Source organism: Mesocricetus auratus, unplaced genomic scaffold, assembly GCF_017639785.1.
Source record: "Mesocricetus auratus isolate SY011 unplaced genomic scaffold, BCM_Maur_2.0 Super-Scaffold_100009, whole genome shotgun sequence".
In the NCBI taxonomy this organism is placed as follows: Eukaryota; Metazoa; Chordata; class Mammalia; order Rodentia; family Cricetidae; genus Mesocricetus; species Mesocricetus auratus.
This window is the reverse complement of record NW_024429193.1, coordinates 46,951,180-46,974,472: the sequence shown is the minus strand read 5'-3', so window position 1 is coordinate 46,974,472 and position 23,293 is coordinate 46,951,180. Positions and strand designations below refer to the sequence as shown.

At 37.6% G+C, this 23,293-nt stretch overlaps 1 protein-coding gene across 8 annotated transcripts in view; it reads right to left on the bottom strand.

The window, feature by feature from the left end:
• Ntng1 (netrin G1) overlaps positions 1-23,293 on the bottom strand; it is a 335,913-nt gene that overhangs the window by 53,278 nt on the left and 259,342 nt on the right. For 4 of the 8 annotated variants that reach the window (XM_040752011.1, XM_040752013.1, XM_040752016.1 and 1 more), the window contains exons 5-7: positions 18,836-18,862; positions 9,763-9,828; positions 7,394-7,453 (exon numbers count right to left, since the gene is read on the bottom strand). In XM_040752011.1, coding sequence (XP_040607945.1) covers positions 7,394-7,453; positions 9,763-9,828; positions 18,836-18,862 — 153 coding nt within the window. The remainder of the gene's footprint in view (positions 1-7,393; positions 7,454-9,762; positions 9,829-18,835; positions 18,863-23,293) is intronic. The other 4 variants (XM_040752012.1, XM_040752015.1, XM_040752018.1 and 1 more) reach the window with 2 other exon arrangements.

The window sequence follows — 23,293 nt, the reverse complement described above, 5'->3', positions numbered from 1 at the left end:
GGGAACGAGCGTAACACATGGTGACAACAGGTGGTGTGACCAGCATGAGAGCACTAGTTGTTTCAAGCAGGATAGAAAGGTCAGACAAACGCCACTAAAGATTGTTAATTCTTGGCAGACAAGATGAACAGAAGCATTTGCAGGTGTACACCTTTTAAAATTTGGGAAGGCTCAGTTTCACCTGATGCACAAATCTAATTTTGCACATGAAAAACTTTACTGACTTTGCATCATTTTTCCCATTTTCCTTCCATCTTTGCAATCCTAAAGAGAGGGAAGGAAGCACATGGGCAGCAGGTGTGTGGATCTGATGACTCCCATGGCTCTTTTTCTCTCTATTTTCTTTCTTCCTTACTTTTCCTCTTCTTTTGTTTGTTTAAGACTTACATGGTGTCTTATAGACATCATGCCAAGTTCATAAAGATTGAGTCAAGTACACAATTTCTTAATTTTGTTTTTCTTCACTGCTAAGAGAATATGTCTTTCTTGTCTCCTTCAGGTAAAATACACATGATCGTATGTTATAGAAAACACAAAATACAGGGAGATTATTCTTATGGTAAAACACTTAAAATTTCCTTCTCTCAAGTTTCTTACTATCCCTAGTATCAAAGAGCGGTCAGACACCCTACTGTACTCCAAATTTACTTCTGTTTTCTCTATAAAATGTCAGAGATGCCCATGGGGCTACAAGAGTGATTACAGTATGAACTATAGAGATAGAAAGAGGATGGGAACTGGTGGGGTGTGGAGAGTCATTAGATTTTCTCTTTTGCTTTAGGAAGAAATGGTAAAGATAATTCCTTCATTGATATAAATAACTATTTAATAACTCACAAAATTTGGAGGAACAGTTCTGTGGGAATCAAAATATGGGGGAATTTGACCAGTTGATATTTATAAGAAAAGTAAACTATGATTCTGCAAACTCTGTCTATAAATACTCATTTCATTAATATCTTATCTTTTATTTTACCCAATTAGGAAGTCAAACAAAGTCACTATTTGAAATCATCCATTCATTCTTTCATTCATGCAGTATTTTATTGAAACAGCCTCAGAACTCTTATAGGTATTAATTTACTTTCTAATTTAAATAAATTTTTTTCAGAAATATAACACTTTAGTGATCAGAGTAAAATTGAGTACATAAATTAAGATAGAAAGAGGAAAGGTGACATATACGTATACACATACCATTATATACTGTATTTGCCAGGCTTCCACGTGTCAGAACAGTGTAGATTTATTGATTAGAGATCTGGTAACTCCCGTAGATACTGATATCAAGGTCAAGGTCCTGATGGAAAGAAATCTAATTTGGCTAGTAGCAGAGGAGGACACAGCGTGGAAGATAATGAAAAGTAGAAGAGAGCCATGGCAATATCAGTAGCTTGTTGAATCTAGTTGCTTAAAAGAGAAGCAAGAACAAGGCAGGGTTCTAGAAGCCATGTGGCTTCCTTTACTGAAGATTAGTTATATTGCTGTGTAGAGAACAGGGCTGTGGATGAAAACAGGGAAGGACCAGGGAGAAGAAAAGGACTGAGAGAAAGAGGCTTGGCTGCTTCAGTGTGACAATGAAAGGATAGAAATCCACTGAATAGGTAAGAAAAAGCCATATCAACAACAAAAGGATAACAATCAAGCTATAGATCTTGAAGTGAATTATTTTGAAAGCAAGTTACACAACCCACAATACCCTCACTTCTGCGATGGCACTAACTATTTGTGGATCCTGTTTGAAAACCAAATTAATAATTTGATAGAATTGATAATAATTATTTAAGAAACCATAAATTGCTACTTGTACTATTATAAATATGTTTCCAAAGGTAAGCAGACATTAAAAAATCAAAGATATTCTAGGAAGTAGGCTAATGATAACTTGATATTTTAAAGACGTCTAGACTGTTTCTGAGATCTTGATAAAGTTGCCTTCTCTGACAATGATATATTTGGAAATAAAAAATTCAAAGAGAATTTGAAAGTGATTTGGAAGACAATAGAGTAATATATAGATAAAATACTTTGTATATATATAAATTGTAACTGTATATAAATTCATTAAATTGTATAGAATCTGGGTCTTATTCATTTTGCTGTATGATATTTTAATTTATTTGTAAGTATTTTTATAATAAAGGTCATAAAATTATACAAAAAGGATAATTCACATATGATTTTCAGGGGTCTATTTAATTTACCATTCTTTACTATCTAGTTTCCTACTCAGGCAGAATCCATGAGTAATCCCTAGCGAAACAATTTGATATGATATTAACTGTTTGACAGTTCCTTAGTTCTTCAATTCAGTGACCTACCATATCTTCCTTTTCTTATGAGTCATAGAATCTATTGTACCTTTGTATAACCTCACTTTCTTCTAAAAAGTTCACTACCCTCTTACTTCCACTTAGTCTCCTGGGAAAACATCTTAATGATTAAATTAAATTCTCTACGTCACCATGCTGAAATGTTAGCAGCCACACATGGATGGGAATATATTTTCCAACTATTTTGAAGTAGGTTTCGTGAACTGCAGTTGAGTCCTCTAGGTTAGCTGACAGTCCTTTCCAAAAGGGTCCCTGGATTTATCCTGTTATGTTGAACCTCCTCCTTCCTTACTCATTGTTTTTGTTATTTTATATATTTGCTTTTTTAATGTCTCAGAGTTTAAGTCCTTGAAACTTTAATGTCATTAGATGCACCCTTGATATTTTTTAAGTTAAAACTCTATCTGTAAGGAGACTTTAAAACCATCTATATGTAGAACACTCCAAAATACTATTTTCCATCCTGATCAACTCTCCAGTTAGTCAGACTCCATTCAGATGCACATCTTGCACGCAGCAGCCTTCTCACCATCCCCACTAGGATACTTAACTAACATCTTAACTTTAAGATGTTTGAAACTGAGCTGCTGGGGTTCCTTCCTAACCTTGCTGCCCAGAAGATGGCTCCATCTTAAGAAGTAACACCACCATCCTTCCTACTAAATCCACTGCTTGGTTGAAATCCCAGTGTTGTCTTTGCTCTCTCTCTCTCTCTCTCTCTCTCTCTCTCTCTCTCTCTCTCTCTCTCTCTCTCTCTCTCTCTCCTCCCTCCATCCCTCCTTCCCTCCCTCTCCCTACAACCACCCGAGGAGTTGATCCACCTGGCTATGATTTTATATTTGTAACAAAACTGACGTCTTCTCACCATCTCTGCCATCTCATCCTTGGCTCAGATGACGTCACCCTCATTTTCATCATCTCTAAGCTGCTCTTTCAGGCAGTGAGAATGACCTAATGAAACTCAGATTAGACCAGGCTACTTCACTTCTCATAGTCCCAATGGCTTCTCATCTCACTCACATAAGAAAGTATGCATAGTACCCAAGAGAAGAGGATGGAGACAAGATCCCCTGAATGGATGGGGAACACGGCGAGGGGTGGGGGGGAGTGGGACCTGGGAAGAAGAGAGGGGGTGAAGAGGAAGAGAGTTGGTCATGGGGGAACAGGAAGTTGAGGGGGTGGGGGTAGAATAGGGGAAAGAGGGAATCATAGGATCGAATACAGATCAGGCACCAGAGCGACCTCGAGTGATCTAAAGGGATAACACCAATTGGCAAGCTAAGCAATAGTGGAGAGACCACCTCGAATGCTCATTCCTGATAATGAACTTGATGTCTATAACCATCTGGGAGCCTTCATCCTGTGACTGATGGAAGCAGAGGCAAACACACAATCACTGAACTGAACCCAAGGAACCCAGTGACAGAGAGAGAGGAGTGATGAGCAAATTGGCAAAGAATGGGCTGGCAAAACCAGCAGAGACAGCTGATCTGAACAGGGGAGAGCTCTTGGACCCCAGACCGACAGTGGGGAGGCCAGCATGGGACTGATCTGGATCCCCCAAATGTGAGTGTCAGCGAGAAGGCCTGGGCAACCTATGGGGCCCTGAACTGTGGATCAGTGTCTATCCCTGGAATACAAACAGTCTTCGTATGCCTATAGCACAAAGAGGGATGCTCTCTCAGCCTGGACTCTTAGGGGAGTGCCTGGACCCTACCCAGAGTGAAATGACAGACTCTAGATATCCCCTATGTGGAAGGATTTGGCAATAGGGTGGGAGGGTGGGGAGGAAGGGGAGTGTGGGAGGAGGGGAGGGAGAGGGAACTGGGATTGACATGTAAAACAAGCTATTTAAATTAAAATAAAAAATGATTAAAAAAAAGAAAGTTCCTTGATTCTTAAGCTTACTAGCCCTTCACTTCTCCTGGACTTTCTTCTTTTCTTCCTCACTTGCTGCAGTATCCCTTCTTATTGCTTTTAAAACACACTAAGCACATCTCAGTGACTGCACTGTCAGCTAGGTTGGATGTATTCCTCTCCAGACATCTTCTCAAACATTATTTAGTACTTGTTTTCCCACTTTCTGAGTCAAGTCCCAGGCCAAAGAAAATTCTCTGAGTACTTTATTTAAAATAACAGCCCCTCTACTTAAGCACCCCCATCTTCCAATTCCTTAGTCCTTTTGATGTTTTTCTAAGCACTTATATTATCTGAAAATTGAATTTTAAAAGGTCTTACTATATATTCAGTATAAACAGCATGTATGTAGACCACACCTACTTTGTTCCCAGCTTTAAGCACAGAACTTAAAGCATTGCCTGAAATATGTTAATCACTCAGAAATTCTATTGAATGAGAAAATAAATGAGTGAATGATGTTCCCAAAGTACCCTCCCTTGGGAGGCAGAGAAGACATGATGGAAAGTTATGGTTAAATTTATTCTTTTACTATTCAAATCCCAAGAGAGTCTGACTATATCCGGCACATTGAGCAGTTTAGAAAAACAGCACCACACAATAGGATATAACCAAGTTAGTGATTATATTAGCTGAGAGAATACATCTATGTACAGACCAGTTTAAGAAGAAAAAAGGCAGGTTTCTGCAAATTGCTGTGCCTTTATGTTTTTAAATCTCAAATCACAATGTAATGTATAATATAAAAGGCATGTGCTATTACTTCTGTACACAGCTGAGTCTTTAAAGCACACATACATGAGTACATGGTGTTACAGGGCAAGCACAAGCAACACATTCATCAAGATTCTTCTGTACCAAGCACCTCATGTGAGGAGGTAAAGTGAGAGAAATTGAGTCATGCGTGAGTGTGATTGACACTTAGAGCCAAATACTTAACTGGGTTGAGCTCTCCTTGAACTATAGGAAATTCAGAAGCACCACCAGCCTTAGAAACAGTAGAGAACCCCAATGTGCAACAATCAAGGATGTCTTCAGCCATGAGCTAGTGATCTACTTGGAAGATATTTACACCTACAATTATGTCTTGATCTATAATATACATGACATATTTTTCATCATGCAAGATGCTTATGATAATGAGGTACTAATTAGTAGTCAATTAGGACCTCTAGAACAGGCTAGAGATGCTTGAGAGAAAAGACTACATGTTGGCTTTCCATGGCATCCGAGGCCCACGCCCCTCTGAAGTTTTCCACAAGGTTTCATCTGATTGAAACTCCCTGTGGAAGACCTCAGCAGACAAGAATCTCAAGAAAGCAAATAGTTGGAGTCAAAGTCAACTGAAGAAAAATAATGTCAGGAAGAAGAGTAGATTGCATTTCCCTTCTATGCCTTTTTTCTTATTACTTTGTAATTATAATATTACACCACTCAAGCAACTATAAAGATGACAACTAAATACAATCTAGGTGTATTCTTTCAACCAGGGAAAGCCTATTCAAATCCGAAGCTATTGGAATTCATTTCAGGCATTCACATGGAAAGGAGTTGGGAAAGTCACTTTAGAAAAAAATGCAAAGGGATAACAATTGCAGGAATTCTTTTTGTCCTCATTGAATTAATAGTGTGACATTTCCCCTGAGATCTTTTCCCAAGGTGCCAATGAAGAAACTCTAGAATTCTCTTGCGTTTTCTTCACTCCACTCAGTCTTGCATCTTTATATAGCTACTGAGCATCTTCTGTACATTTTTAGGATAAGATAAGTCCCCTTTATTAGTTGAGTTCTTCTCACTTCTGGAATGTGTTTGCCATTAATTAGTGCTCCTCAAGAAACTGGAGGACACAGGGTCAAGCTAATGTCAAGAGGCCTTCTATATATTGAGTATAAAAGTGAACAAAAGGACATCAGTTCTGTCTGTCTCCTTTCTCCTTCATCTCTTGGGTTCCATTCCATAGAACTGCATATTTTGGATGTGGAAGTTTTCTACCATACCTATAATGATTGCTATCATTTAAATCAATAAACCCAGATCGACTTCTAATTCTCTAAACCTAAAACAGGTTGGTTCCTATTTATTTTCTCAAATTCATAGCCTGGATGGATTTCCCTTCAAAGGGAATATTCCCAATATTCCAAGGGAGTATTCTCAATATCCCCAATCCAAAATACATCTCGAGGCACAAAGACATAGTTGAGACACTATCATTTTCCCTTTTCCCATCTGGTGACCAACTTTCTCCTTTTTCCTGTACACTTCAAATATAAATTCAGAACTGACTGCAATCTTGAAAATAGCTTAATTCATTAAGTAAAAAGAAAGCTCTCCTGGTATTTTACCAAGAAGATTAAAGCAAGTTCAGATTTGGTCAAGGGCTGTTTTGAGGAAAATAAAATAAGAAACAAGAAAGAAGACATATGCCCAACAGTGAAGACTGGAAAACAAGACACACCTACTACAGAGGACATTTAAAGGAAATTGGTGAAGAAATAAAAAACAGGGTCTTCATGTTTCCTGAAAAATCTTAATTTTGTGAATGACAGCTGGTAGCTGGAGTAGGCCATTCATGACTTACAGATGAGCTTTTGCCCATTTTAATTTAAAGAAAGTGACAGAACTATTACTTTAGAAACGATCAATACTTAATCAAGAACAGATCTTCATGGATATTTTTCACACTCATTAAAAACCATGTTTGGAATCATAAACTCTTAGGCATTTCCTTTGTCACAAAGTGAAATGGGTAGCATATAAAGAGCCTGCCCTTTTGGCTTTATAATAAGTATCATCGAGAGCCACTGCCAGAGGCTTTTCTTATTCTCAGCACAAAGGAGCATAACTGTGGATGCTCTCAAATTCCTGATCTACCTGAGAACCTAGACTTTCACAATTCCTACTCATACATCAGTTTTTCAGAAAACAAATTTTGCAGCATATTTAATTGCAGTTGAATTTCTGACTGAAGCCCTTTTTCATATACATAACATTCTCGGTCCTCATGGATGCATTGGCTGGGAGCTGTCAACATGCCTTACCAATAAGCTGATGGGTACACTTCACAGATATTCCAGATTCATACAGTGCAATGTTTCACAACACATAACACCATGAGATCACTGTATGAATCCAAGAATTCCTACCTCGCTTGTGGTTTGCAACTTGAACAGAAGAAACTGTTGACAAAGCTAATTTGGGAGCAACTGCATAGGTTTAAAAAAATGAACAGCAAATTAGAAACAGTGAAATGTTCAAACAGTAAATAATACCTTATAACCAACCCAATCTGTGGAACCCTAAGTGAAGAGACTATTCACATTTTTTTCCTGGGAATCTGTTGCAATTACAAGGAAGGTTTCTATATGACTGAAGATGGTTCAACATTGTCATTAGTAATAAAGTTTACTTTTAGGGGGAAGGAGAAATAGCCTTTAAATGAAGGGTCCAGTGAACAAAGCTCCTTCGCATCATACTATTGATATTAGGGAAACCCGAGTGTCCTACTTCACAAACAGCTGTTGTGTTGTTGGGGTAATGAACAATAGCAATGCTTCAGCTTATCATGTCACTCTGTCTACACATGAACCGGTTAGGCCATTTGTTGTTGTTGAACAAAGTCACACGGTCAACCATTCAGCACTATTTGATCTTGGAGTCACCTCGAACATGGATCCCTCTAAAAATTTTGTTTTTTTCCCCAGTGTGTATTGCATTTGTGTTGTGTACTTTGTTAATGACATGGTTGTCTTTCTAAGGAAGCCTGCTATTTCTTCCTAATTATTTATGATGAGTTGCTTATATAAATAACAAAACACAGAATGTTGGCAAGAAAAATTACATTTCCACAGAATTGACCTCTGCTAGACAGCATACCTTTTGCGAGTATTTCAAGTTTAAGCTCTTAGTCTAGCAGTGTTACAGTTTTAAGCAGATTCATTTGAGCTCCTTATCAGAATCCCCCAAAAATACAATTGGCCTTCACTAATGACATTTCTGAAAGTTTTGTCCCAAGATACCAAAAACATAGCAAAATAATCAAATGGGCCCATTTCAGCATTTGAACAATACATAATCACATTGAGTTCAAAACTCACTGTGGAGAAGTACTAAGCCTTAGGTCCTTTCCTGCATATTTGTTGCACTTCTGAATTCAGTGTAAAATACTGTGTGCCATTTCAAAGACACTCTCAGAGAACAAGCCTAGGAATAAAGCCACTAGACTTTCCCCCAGTCCTCAGAGAATTATATTAACAGGGATGAGCTTGATCTGTATTTCTTCTTCCACATATCTACCCAGAAACCTGAAGAAATTCATTTAGAGCAGATGATTAAAGTAATTCTATTTGCTAGTAATATATGTATCTAGGACAGTCTCAGTTTCATCACTGATAGTGGACTGAAAATGCAGCCCTTCCAATTTGACTCCTCAACAAATTGCTAATATATTTTGTTTTGTTTAGTAGCTATTTCCTGGTTCCTCCTTTTGCTCATTTCCTCCTCCATCTGTATTCATTAGAGTTCAAAAGGAACATCCTGTCTATAACTAAGGAAGGCAGAAATCAGTGATGAATGTTTTATTTTTGGAGAAAGAAGGCAAAGGAACACTGCTTTCTATTGAGATAAGTGCCTATTTATATACAAACACATGCACATATAGGTGAGATGTCAGTGTGAATCTAACATTACCTTGCAGCTTAAGGAGTTCATCATCCATTTATAAAGTTCTATTTCTTCCCACATAATCCCACTGTCAGTTTCCTCTCTCCCACTTTCCTGCTTCACTCTCCCCCTCTCCTTCCCCCTTTCTTCCTTCCTCCTTCCTTCCTTCCTTCCTTCCTTCCTTCCTTCTGATATCAACAGCCATAAAATACATACTTTTCTTAGAACAGACAAAACCCCATTTTTAAAAAACTGTTTAAAAAATAAGAATGTTCATTGGTAAAGAGGATGGAGGGATAATTCCAACAAGAAAATTTATTGGAATTTGTATGTATGCATCATAGTAGATATGTGAGAAAGAGGGAGAAGACAGGCAGAGGAGGGAAGGAGGGAGGGAGGAGAGAGAGAGAGAGAGAGAGAGAGAGAGAGAGAGAGTACCAAAGGTTTTGCAAGTTAATATAGAGCAATAGTAAAAGAAAGCAGGTCTGCTGGGAGTGCTACCTTAATCTGTTTACCCTAAACTTCAAAACAGTGGAAGCACCACTTTGAGGTGCCCATAAATTTTTAAGATTTACATCCATGCTGTGATAACAACTAAACTCTAGGCTTTTCTTGGGATTATATCAATACAAATTTGTTCAAAACTTACAAATTCTGTGTCATCCCCACCCCCAGTTCCCCTTTACTCCAATATTTCCTGGTCAATCTTCATATTAGAAAAAAAGATTAAAATTTTGATTGGTTCACAGACAAGGCATCAATGGTGATGCCCTATTTAGTGTTAAGATGGAATGTAGGATTTTCCCCCCAAATACGGGATTTTTATATCAGTAGGCATTTTAGACACTCCTACCTTGTTTGGGGTTAGAAACCTCAAGGGAAGAAATATTCGGCCATATCCTATTAAACTTTGGAGGAGCTGCATGCATCAGGAAAAATCAGGGAATGTTATTTTCAACTATGATGTCATTTGGTCTAAACAAAAAAAATATATCTATATGGACAAAGACACCGACCACACACCTGTTGTTTATCTTGGCAGTGATGCACTTAAACAAAACATGACTTCCACACCAAACAAGAGCAAGCAATTGACAACTCCCAAAACATTGAATGGACATTGTTTATATAGCTACTTCTTTAGCAAAGCTTTGCATTTACTTTGGAAACAAGTAGACTGTTTTTACACAACTAACCAAAGAGGGACTTCAGCAATTCAAACTGATATGTAAAGTTGGAGCCTGAAGCTAGAAGATAACACCAAGGAAATCATTTCTCACTTGAAGTTTCCATTCTACTCGATTTATATTTACAGATATGAACTGGTTGCATTAGTCTTTCATGAGAGATTCTCTGTAGTATGTTTTAAGTGTGAGCCATTATCTCTGACAGGAAGTGGATCTAGCTCCTGTTTTAATGCATGAAATTTCTAAGAGAAGTAGAGAAGGCATTACTAATGGTTCTTGCTAAAGAACAACACAAGGGTTTTCCGATCACATCTAAGCCTTGATTGTATGGGTATATTTTCATGATGTTTTTCCTTGAAATACATTTCTGAAGTCACTTGTTTTAAACCAGAAGTAATGAAGGACATGATTTTATTTAATATATCAATTCCATTTTAGGTCAGTTACAAAACTCTAAATACTTCAGAAGGGAAGAAACCTTCCACGTTTAAGATTTAATGTTCTGAATCTGGCAGTTTTCTTCAGTACAAAGATCATGGCTATTAAAGTGACTATTTCATGATTGAATCTCATTTATTAAAGCCAGCTCAGAGATACATCTCTCATGTATCTTCCTTTGGGATCACCCAGTTCTCAGGGCAGCTATGACTCTGTCCTGCCTTAGCACATTATGGTGGGTGATCCTAACTTCTCATTGGTAATGTGAACTGGAATGACTTTTAATATTGCTAGTTAAAATTTCATAGATCTACTTTTTGTCTCCCTGATTAGATTGGATCTATCCAAAGAAGGACAAAGCCTTTGAGAGACCTTCAGTAAGTACCTGATAATTGAGAAATTGATATCAAGTGGCTGGGCTGCTGTAAACAGGTATTATCAGATTGTTTCCTCCATCATTTGATTATAGCAAATGATGCTCTTGCAAGACATGGAACCTTCATATTACTCTGAATAACTTTGTGGAAAAGCTAATCTCACAGACCCATTGGTGCCACTGCTCCATTCTTCTCTGCTTTTACGCATGTGGATACAAGCACAGAAAATCTTAATATTGGTATTACTATACCTATCAAAATTTATGGCTAGAAAAAGAATATATTTTTCTGCATTTCAATCTGGGCATTGTTAAATAAACAAATACTTGGCAACATGTATGCCAAATACATGTGGGATTCACAGGACTCAATAAAAATGATCCTATTACTCTCTCATTCTTTTGCTTCTCCTAAGATCCTGGCATTAAGTTAAGTATTCAATAAACACTAACAAATATTCAATTCCCTGAAGTAAATTAGGCTCATTGGAAAGTATATGGCTATTATTATTGAGAATTGTCCCATCTTATCAAATCCAAATGTAATGAAGCCTCTGAGAATTCTTAGCCATTGGCTACTTGTTACAAATAGATAAACAGTGCAGATAGCACAGTCTTATACTACACAAAAAGAACTTGTATTGTATTGGGGAAAGTGCTGCAAATTCATTGGTTTCATTTTATTCCTCAGTCATCTAGGAGAATCTCCAAGTCTCAGAGTGGTGCTTCATTATGAGGCAAATAGCCCTGAGAGTCATAAGATGAGGAATTCGGTCACAGCTGTACCCCTTAGGAGCTATCAGGCTGTTAATTTACTTGAATTCCATTTTCCTTATACTTAAGACAAAGATGCTGAAGAAGTGGTCTCCAAGATTTCTTTTAGCTGACAAGTTATGTCATCCAGAGGTTCTCTCATGGCTTAACAAGATCATACTGAAGTTTATGGAATCATGGAGCCTATAGGGATGACACATTTGCCCTTTGGAGGAATGAGAGGAAATTACCGTTGCATGCTTTGGTTGTGGGTCTTTTTATTATCACAGTAACTCCTTCATTGGAGCTTAAAAAGCACTGCTTGGGAGAGATCACCATCTGCAGATGGTCAAACACTCAGGAATAAACTCCATGACACTGGGCCATGTGGGACAATAGACTGATGTCTTGTTATGCTATCTGCTTAACTGGACTTCATAGACTGCCTATGTATATGATAAGGAGAACATGCATATATACCACAAAAGGCATTTTTAGTGATAAGCAATATGTTAATATCTGCAATATCCATAGGTTACAAATATTTTATTGTTACTTTAGATGCCAAACTATATCTATTAAGAGCCTGGAAAATTACTATTTTGGGGGAAATTATATGAAATATGGTACACATAAACAGAGCTCAGACTAGAATTCAAATTCTATGACCTTACAAATTCTTAACCTCTCTAAGCCTAAATTTTCCCATTGTTAAAATGGAGAAAATGGCATTGTGTGTTATGGAAACTGCATCACAGTGAGAATCCAGTAGCTATTAGCTTTTTCCCATTTGTGCTTATTGTGGCAATGGAGATCAATAATATAGTATAAATGGTCTTCTAGATTCAAAGTTTAGAGAAGAATATGCTCCCCTATTCTTTTGTTTTGTTTTGTTTTCATTTTCCCCAAAGCAAACTAATGTGACCTGCATAAAGCTCATTAAAATACAACTTGATCTGGAGAATAACCTGGTTCTAGTCTGTGTCGCTGAACTCTACTGTTCAGAATGAAGCAAATTGCCTCCCAAACTATGATAAATATTAGATTTCAACTTTTCACAATATAAGGATGGTAATCTCCACATTTGTTTGGAAACTCGTTAGCTTAGCATATGATTCAGATATGTCGTTTTTCTGGATTCTTTCGTTAACACAATCCTTGAGGGAAATTATAAAATCATTTAGTTCTAACACTTGAAATCCATTTTCATGAATTAGAAAACTGAGATTCACATTATAAAAATGAGAATCTAGAAGAACATTTTTTTTCTCTCCTTTGCGCCCCAGGGATAGGTTTCGGCACTGTAAATGGAAAAGAACCATGTTAGAATTGCTAAAACTGACCGTCTAGTCCCTACGCCATAGTGAATCAAGCTGAAAGCAATCTTGAAGCAGAAACTAAAGACTTCTGATTTATATAATCACATTTTGAAGGTAAGATTGCCTTAGAATGTTATATCACATGACATTCACTAAGCAGAAATGGAAAGTGAGTTTCAATTCACTTGTGGAGAATCTTTAAGGACCAGATAAACGGACTATTCTTTCCAATCAAGGAGGAAATTTACTGATTTTTTCTAGAATATTCATCACATACTGTCTTGTACTATGGTGTTTTAAATAACTAGGAATCTATTTCTAAGGCCATGGTAGAAGATTTAAGGCAGGAGATGGAAACTAGACATTATTTGATTCATGTGTAAGACGAGGTTAGATGAGTTGTTCTAATGAGTTGATGCTAATATTTTGGTTCTGAAACACCACCATGATATAAGCTGGCATTTGAAAGATGCTGGTGGTGAACTTGCTCTAAATACACATCCAAGGGACTATGGGGGTGGGGTGGTGGTGGGGAGAGGGATTTTGTGAGAATAATATCACAGGACCTTTTTGTATTTATATAATCATTTCTAGTGTTCCTTGGGAAGTCTTGAAATAGTGCTATTAGTACTATTGCTGTTCCTTGAAAGTGTCTCTAGAAGATCCAAAGTTCTTCAGAAGAAATTCCCTTGGATGCAATCTTACCATCTCCACAAATACCAGACTACTTCTGAGAAATGAATCATCATTAAGTTGATGGGAGAGATGAGTTTAATGTCATAGTAAGAGGTCTATCCTTGGGATGACATAGTTGCCTGAACTTGTAAGCAACTATTTCAACAGATATAAAGATTAGTTTACTCTCACAGAGTATGTGTAAGCACTTTACATAATTCACACAGCTCACATGCTGCTTTGTACTCTATAATAGCCCAACATTTATATACTTGCACTATACTAAGTATACTGGGAAGTTGTACGATGTAAAGGAAGCACATGCTCTCATGGAGTAAGGTTTTGTGGTCACTTTTCCTCATTCACCATGCTTATATGTTTGTTCTGTTGACAACACAGTGAAGTACCAGCAAAGTAACTTCCAGTTTTCTTCAAAATCTGTGGGTTTTTATACAGAACTGGGTCAATTCAGGAATCAGGGGGTTTCTTAACTACATCGAAAGAGTCTTGGCAGGAGTCAATAAATCCAGTTTTTTTCTTTATGTAATATCTTACGCTTCATTTAATGCTATGAAGTTAGGCATTTCTGTTCATAGTACATTGAGAAAGCTACTTGGTCACTCTGAGCCTCAGATTTACCATTTGTAAAACAGAACTTTGTAGAAACTTGGGGGACATGACTTTATAATTCAAATCACATATCTCTGTATAACTTTTCCCAAGAGGTGGAATGGTCAGTTGGTCCCATTGGCACTCCAAGAATACTTGTAATCCAAGGAGACTTCAATTGGAATACTCTGGAAGGGGCTAGTGCAGAGTAGGGATTCATAGTAATCTGTTTGCGGGTTCATTTTAAGAACCTTAATATATCTTTCATCTAAAAAAAATCCTATCCTACAAAGACAACTAGCAAAGGTAGAGATTTTAGCTCACACTTAAAAAGTGGATTGACATTCTAAAATTGACTAGGTAAAGGTTAAAAAGTCAATGTGTTCAAGATGGGTAATTATTGCCAATTAAGATTGGAAAACCTTTCACATTCTGTGCATAAGAGAGAGACTCTTACCCTGTCACTGGAATATTTGATGTTTTTCAGAATTAAAAAGGCAGCTATGTCCTAATGTTCATTCAATTTTAGGATAACAACAAAGGTTTCATGAATATGAAATGCTAGTTACACAAATATGAAATGGATCTGTGATGAGGATACTGGGTACATGATAAAACAGTCCCAAAAGGCATTACACCTGAGACCTTAGCTTTCTTTCTAGAACATCAGCAAACAGTTCAAAATTAATGTAGCACACCATGCAATTTGCCATGTTGCTACACTAGCCTGATGATTTTTTTCCCTCATTATAGAAAATCTAATTAGTTAAAGGGCAATTCAACGGAACTTTTATTTGGGGGATTTAGAAATATTAAAACAAGGGGGGAAATCAAACAGACACTGCAGCTCTCTGAGTAGAGTGAACATGATTATTAATAACCCTTGGGTGGATAAGTGATTAACCTTGTTATTTTTCCTTCTCACCATTCAAATTTCTACAACAAATCAGCACTGCACAAAAATATTTGGATGTTGTATGGAAAACAACTTTTACAAGGTCTCCTACTGGCATCAAATGTTCTCAAGTATGAAAACATCTCTGGGCTTTCTCAACAGGCTGATGGATCCCCGCAGGTAGCATTTCCCCTGTTTAATAGTCCTGCCAATTAAATCAAATTAGAGACAAATCTTTAACTCTGTGATGAAGGCAATGCTCATTATAAGAGAAAACAGGAGGATGAGATAGTTCCCTAAAGTGAACTGTTGTTTCAAATGTAATAAATGGGCTCTGAAGGAAGGGAATGTCAAACTGCTCCATCACTGCTGTATGCTTTGTATGCCATCACATCAGTTAAATAAAAGTTGTTTAGGAGGATAACCTGTAGTCAGGGTTGCAAACTAAACTATATATATATATATATACATATATATATATATATATGTGTGTGTGTGTGTGTGTGTGTGTGTGTGTGTGTGTGTATTTCTATTTTTCTTGTATTTTCTTTTGTGTTTATTTAAAATTCCAAGTACTTTTGAAATGGACTTCTTGATGTCATATTCATTCTCTGGAGGAATTACCTTTTACATTTGGCGTATCTATCATCTGCCTTTGTAAAAAATAATAATCACCCCACAGAGTTATTAAACATTAGGACAGTTCTTGCTAGCCTAATTATACTCTTTATGATGTATTGTTTAATATGATTAGTGTGACTCTTTGCATTGCTGGACTGAGAATTAGGTAATATATGTTAGAACATAATGATTAAGTTCTCAGTATAAACAAAAAACACCCACAATAAACCATCTATTAATTTGGATCATCAGCATCAAAAATGTTCACTTGAATAAAATTGTGAATTAAATGTGTATGAATTGCTACCATATGAGGTTAAATATAAGCAATGGTCACAAAGCTTAAATGGCTACAGATCTATTTTGGGATTCATTAATTGCTGACAATATGATTAGTAATTTTTTAGACATGGGTCAAAGCACATCAAAATGACTGATGCGATCTTGGGATGTTTGAGGAGCCTATTTCTTGGTTGATAGACAGAAGCAGGTAACGATTACCTTAATGGGAGATTTGTTTAAAATATTTTTAGCAGATGATCAGAAAGGATAGCCACTTTGTCCATGTAGTTGAATCTTAACGCTGATGTTGACAATATGAAATCTATACTGAAGTCTATTAGAGCTAAATCCTCCAGCCATTGTAAGATATAGAATATGCATGTAAATTTATGGTCATGTACATCTACATCAATAGTTTACATTGGTAATATACATTATTATTTTCCATAAAAATACTTTGATGATTAGAGCCTCATGGGTGTTTTGTTTGTTAAAATGGGATCTTCCTAGATAGTGATTGGGATTGTGTTCATTGATTCCTTCTTTGGCATGAAGAGAGAAGCCCTGGAAAATTCCCAGACTTAGCTAAATATCCAAGCAGCTTCCTCTTTTCTATCTAGTACCTTGAAACCATCTGCCCATACCCTCTACACCTTTTAAGTCGGGCAATGAGTTACCCACATGTGAATTCTTTCTCCATGGAGAAAAAAAGGAATCCCCCAGTGCACACAATAAGCACCCTCTAAGGCCACAAAGAAGGAACTAGTTAATTCCATTAAAGATACCTGGAAGATAACATCGTGTTTTATGGTGTCATCATAAATCTCTTTACCTTAAAAGCCAGACAACAGGAAGCTAGTCATGTGTGATACTGGGTGATCCTTGAATGCTCTTCTATCTTGCTTATTAGAAATTAAAACAAAACCAAACCAAAAAAGCACCCATTGTGCTCTAAGAAGAGTAGCCAGTGGTGTTCAGCCTGCCCACTATCGTTTTGAGTCATAGGGTTTTGTCACATCTAGTAGCAGTCAAATTTTCTCAGGTTCCTGATCATAAAGATTAGTACATTTTCCAAAAGAACAACCCAGCATCCTTTCAGGTCACATCTGATTTCCAAAGGTAACTGTGCAAAACGAAACTAGAATTTCCTGATCCAATGTGTAAAAGGTCAACATCTGCTGATGCTCAAAGGTGGGGGATGGGTGGAGGCGGCCGAATGAGATGTGGAGTGAGCAGGTACAGTCAGGGGTCCATGCAACACACAACTGGCTCTCAGAACAGAAACACACCCCAGCACCAAAGAACTACTTTTCCACTCATCCATTTCTGACATTCTGGGCATGCCAGATCATGAGAGGCCTTCTGGGTCCCTCTGCTTTAAAATTGCTCAAGAACAGTTGTCAAGGCCTGAAAGGAGCACTTTGTGGTATATACATAGGCAAATGCCAAGCACTAAAGCAGAAATACTAGAACTAAATGTCCTCATTGGCAAGGTAGGCCCAAGATCACAAAGACAGTACTGCAATCACAGGTTTGTGTCAAAATGGATGTAAATGCTGCTTCTGATAACAGAGCAGCTGATTTTCATGGCAATCAACATGTCTAATGGTTGACAAATAAGTGCCTGGGCCTATTCACACAAGTTTAAGTAAACTGGGCTGATCTATAAATTAGAACTGGCCTTGCATGTATAAGAAGTGGCCATCTTCTTTACCCAATTGTCAGAGCATTGCTTTTAGAAGGGTGTTGGGTTTGGCAATGCTTCAACTGCTGTTATTTACATTGTGAAAATTCTCCCTGGCACAAGCCTTTGATGAGTGACCATCACTGGGGACCAGTCTTTTTTCCATTTACAGTTCATAACTGGAGCTTCCTCAGTATTTTTTTTTCTAAATCATTATTTCAGTAGTGACTCTAAGAACTTTGCCATTGGACATAAAGGGTGTGAAATTATTCTATGAAATAGTATCATGCATGTTCACAATACACATTTCCAGCATTGAGTGAGGATGCACTCAGCAGCCTGAACCTCTTGTAGCTGGAGATGCTCAAACAGTGATATTAGACAGGGTTGTCCAGAATGGAGGGAAGATTTCTCTCCAAATGCTTGTATTTCTACTACTAGATTTCTTTAGGAAGTGTTGGTCCTATCTACCTTTCCTACCAAAGAGAAAACAAAGGGCTCCAGAATGAACAGAACACTGTAATCAGGAGAGAGGAGTGGGCAGTATCTTTAATTCCTCATGATGATTAATGATCAGAAACCCACCTCTGTCAGGCCTTCACAAAACCTACGTTATAATGCATTCAAAGATTTCCTCTCTGGCTTCATGGTGTTTTCCTTGAATTTTAATGAACGCACTTAGGACATTCATGGACACTTACTCTCTGTTTTTTGCAGTTACATTAGAAATCCCAACTCGGTCCCACAGAGAGAGTACAATCTGTTGTTGGTTGCTAAGTATGAAATAGGACTGTATATAAAATGAGATGTATTTATCTAAGTAATTGCTTCTCTGTTCATGTCTGTGTTTGGGTGGCCTTCATGAATCCAAAATCATTAGTTGGCATTGCACCTCTAGACAAGAGCTGTATGCAAGTCACTATTTTATCTGTATTCCCAGTTCACCTGTTCCTAAAACCAGGAGGACACTTGAATTCCCATAGATAGTGCTTTTTTGCATCAGAAATGGACATGAGAAAAGAGCTCTGAGGAACTGAACAACAAAGCAAAGCTAGCCTAGGTTTAGGATGGTGGTTGTTTTACTTACTACCGATACTGGAAATGCTGGGGATACCTGCAGAGAAGGAACAAAACAAAACAATATGGAACTGTTAGCTATTTACTATGTGACATCTTTAACTTATTATAAAAGTCTTAGAAATACAACACTTGGTGACTCAGATTATTAGAAATTAGTATAGAAAATTTACACAAAATACATGTGCATAAGTATATATACTGACATTGATTCAAGAACTCCTCCAACTCATCAGATTTGAAAAGTTCATGCCCACCTTCAATCAGTAGTGCAATGGTGCCTAATGACATGAAACATTTTGTGCTTATTTATCAGATTAACAGATCAATTCTATGTGGTTCAAAAGTAGATATATTAAGCTAGGCTTTTGATCTGACCACACTACTGAATATACACCATGTGTACCTGCACAAATATATCTGTAATGTGCAGTGGGTCCCTTTAAATCTGTTACAAGGTACATGCATAAGCTCCTGAAAAATCATTTGACAGTTTATTTGATTAATTTCACATAGTCACCCTTTTTATTCCTCTTTTACTTGTCAGATATGTGGATTAAACTCTGTAATAGAAACTTAATTGAGCAGAATAATTCAAGAATACATTACATCGTTCATATTGATCATGGGCTTCACTGATTATTCAGCTTCTCTTTGATTCACAAATCATGCTAAGCTGGTGAAACTACTTCAGTTTGGCTTGATGTCTTAGAAATGTGTTAGTAATGTGCATCCACATTACAACTCCTACCAAGCATTATAGTACTTTGACCAAGTGCAGAATCTCAAGTCAGGACATAGGACATCTCAATCCAAAGGGTGGCTCCAACTACTAAACCCTTACTAACCTTGCAATCTTGGACAAGTTCCATATAATCTCAATGCTCACTTGGTTTCCTATCTCTCTATTTGTTGTGGAGATTATATAAATTGGTAGATGGAAAGCATGTAGACCATTATTTGGTAAGTAGTATTCTTGTAATAGTCACTCTTACTGTCTTAGTTTGCTCATGAAGTGTTGCTGATTAAATATCAGGGATTTACCTCTTGACACCGAGTCTATGGTTTCTGTATGGATGACAATGAGATGTGGATCAGGCAGTGCTGAGTGAGTGTCCTGCAATGCTGCTACTGATTTTTAGCTGCTTCAAGCCTGTTTCTTCATCTACAAAGCAGCCCATCATTATCTATTGCATTGGGCTGCTGTGCGGGTTGAACAAGAAAAACCTGAAGCACGTCTGACACAAGGTATGTAACCAATAGGTAATAGCTGTTAATGAGTTGGTCAGTGGTGTTCTTCACGTCGCTGAAGTGTCCTCGCAGGTGGGAACTGTAAGAATCGTCAAGCTTCTATTTTAGCATTTATTTTCTAACAACTGCCCTCTGCATAACTGAACTGCATAACACCTTACCTTTTTCTGAGACTTCTAGATTCATAGCCTTTAAAATAAAAGGTTTATTTTTATGTAGTCATGTGAGAAATGGGAGACTATAGAAAGGTTATTATGATGTATATAAACCCCTGGAAAGAGGACAGGATCATCTTATTTTCAGTTATTCGGTACATGGAAGATCTCTTTATTTTAGACAATTGGTGTTTAGTTGTTATTGTGATTATTGCACGTGTTTGTACCTGTGTGTGTGTGTGTCTGTGTGTGTGTGTGTGTGTAGGGGCGGCACTCACTTCAGCCTGCACATGTAGAAGGCTGAGTTCAATGTTAGGTGTCTTCCTCTATTTCTTCCCATCGCATTTTTTAACACAGGGTTTCTCACTCAGCTTGAATCTCACAGTTTTGGCTGGACAGACTTGCCAGTGGGCCCCTGTGATGTGTCTATCTTGCCCCTGCCCAAAGTGCTGGGTTTATAAATGTGTGCCAATGGGCTAGTCTTTTATCTGGGTACTGGGGTTCTGAATTCAGAATACCAGGCTTGTGCAGGAAGTACTTTACCTGCTGAGTCATGTCCTCTGCCCCTAAATATTTGGAGTTGATAATACTTCAGCTTAATTACTTATCTCTGTTCAATCAAAATTGGAAAATGGAATGTCCATATTCCATCTTTCTCCCGTGAACTGAATTTTTAGCTAAATGTGGTTTCTGCAAAGGACAGCTAGACTCTGAGCCCAGCACTTTAGTCAACGATCTTTACTGCAATGTGACATTGACTTGGTACTGAACCTTTTTTCCCCATTTTTGCAAATTCCCCACTGAGTGAGGTGTGATGGCAGCATCATAATTTTAGTATCAATTGCAGAAGCTCAGAATTTCATGATTGAAAACTCTTCTCTCATGCAAGGCACTGCTTGCCTCTTGCAATCCATCAAAGAGAATGGAAGTTGAGATAGCAGGCAGGGACTTTTCATGTGTTTTCAGACTTTCACGGAGGCAGAGGGCCATGCATAAATGCAAGGCGAACTGCTCAGGGAGTTCCACCAGACACAATAATAAACAAGGTTGCAAGACGGCTTACTGCAGTGCTTGCTTCTGTAGAATGCTTCAGAAGATGCAGAAGTGTTTCTGTTCCTCTGGGGCCACAAGTGTAGGAGAACCCTGTTCATCCCAGGTATCCACACAGTGCCAACCATGACTATTCTGAGATTCTATTTTCCTCATGAAGGTGCTATTACCTAACATCGGGTGCTTAGAATTCAGACTCTTCTTGAATCCATGCGTTGTTGGTTTTTGAGGTATTGCCAGATGAGTCACTCTTTATTCCATGTCTGTAAAAATGGTAATGGCTCAGAAAAGATTTTTAAACTGCTCATTTGAATAAACAGTTCTGGAATTGAATATATCTAAACACCAAGGGATATCTATTAATTTATTTCCAAATGTTATTTTCTCCTAATGGTTCCTATGTTAATGCCACAAGCACATTACTGTTTTGGTTGTCTGAGGACAACTGAAGTACTTAGTAAACCCAGTGCATCCACTAGAAAGGTAGCATGTATACTGTCATAAATGATTTAAGAACTCAAGAAAATAATGCAGGGAGGCCTAAAAGTGGAAAGATAGGTGTCTTCAGGCTCCATAAAAGTAAAACCCTGGGATCTGGTCCCATTTCACTATGGCCACTGCAATCATAAGTGATGGTATGGTTCAATTTGTGCTTGGAGAAATTGTCTAGGCACATGTTGGCAGATGCAGCTTTCTTTTTCTTTGTCATGCTCCCTCTAAGGTGGTAACTTTTGTGTAAATAATATTTTTGTCTTTGAAACTGAACTCATAAATGTTTTCTTCCAGTCTTTCTCCATATCCTCATGTTGGTTGTTCTCTCTGTCTGTCCAGGTTTCCATGATGGATTTATCTACTTTTCTCCAATTCAGCTGTGTTTCTGAGAGCACTGATGAAAGACCACACCCTTTTCTTTTTTTGAGCCTCTGATACCTTTTGGGACAAAATATAATCCAGAAGAGTTTCACAAGGTATCAGTGTATTGGATTTGGGGATTGGACATGAGGTTACATAACACTTGGTGTTTACTACAGAGGTATTTGACCCTTCTGTCTACTTGTGTTGTAATAAGGTCTCATTAAGTGTGATTATCTCAGTGCTCCATGAAGACCTTTATGCTGTGATACTCTTGCCTCAGTCTTCTAAGTTGCTGGTATTAAAAGTCTGATGGGAAGAAGTATTAAATGTACAGATTCCTCTTAGCTTTCATGAAAATCACTGGGTCAAGCCCAACATGGTGCTCAATTGTGGGATTTGCCTGGCATTGGATGTCTGACCTATTTTCTTTGTAGGTTTTTGTTAATCTATTTTCTTTTAATTACCATTTTGATGCTTTTATTTATATTTTCCCTAAATAGCTTATGGGAAAATGCAGGTTTTGTGGGACACACAGGAAATTTAAGAATTCCCTCTAATACGAAGCATATAACCTCAATGCTGAAGTTAGATATGAAATTTAAATTCTTTATTTAAAGGAGTGCAGGGAAGAACCAAAGTGCCAGATTCCACTAACTTAATCATTCTTTGAACAACCTAAATCGTACTGAAGGATAAAGAGATGTAGTACATAATAAAAATACACTAGCAAACAAGGAAGGGGGAAACCAACACAAAGAAATTCTCAAAGTTTGGTAAAGGTTTGAGATCTTTTTTTGATTTTTTTATTTTATTTTCCAGTTTAAATTTAGATAAGAAACAAGGTTGCTTCACAAGTCAGTTCCAGGTCCCTCTCCCTTTCCCTCCCCTCCTCCCGTGCCCTACCCCCAATCCCCCGCCCCCCGTTATCCCCTCATTCCCCCAGGGAGGGTGAGGCCCTCCATGGGGGTGTCCATAGTCTGTCATTTCATATAGGGCAGGGCCTATACCCTTCCCGAGAGTTCAGGGTGAGAGTGCACCTCACATTGTTCTATGGGAGTCCAAAGTCCGTGTGTATACTTGGGATGGGTACTGAAGGTTTGAGATCTTAAGGAGAGTTAAGAAATCATCAGTTCAAACCTCATTTCATAGAAGTGGCA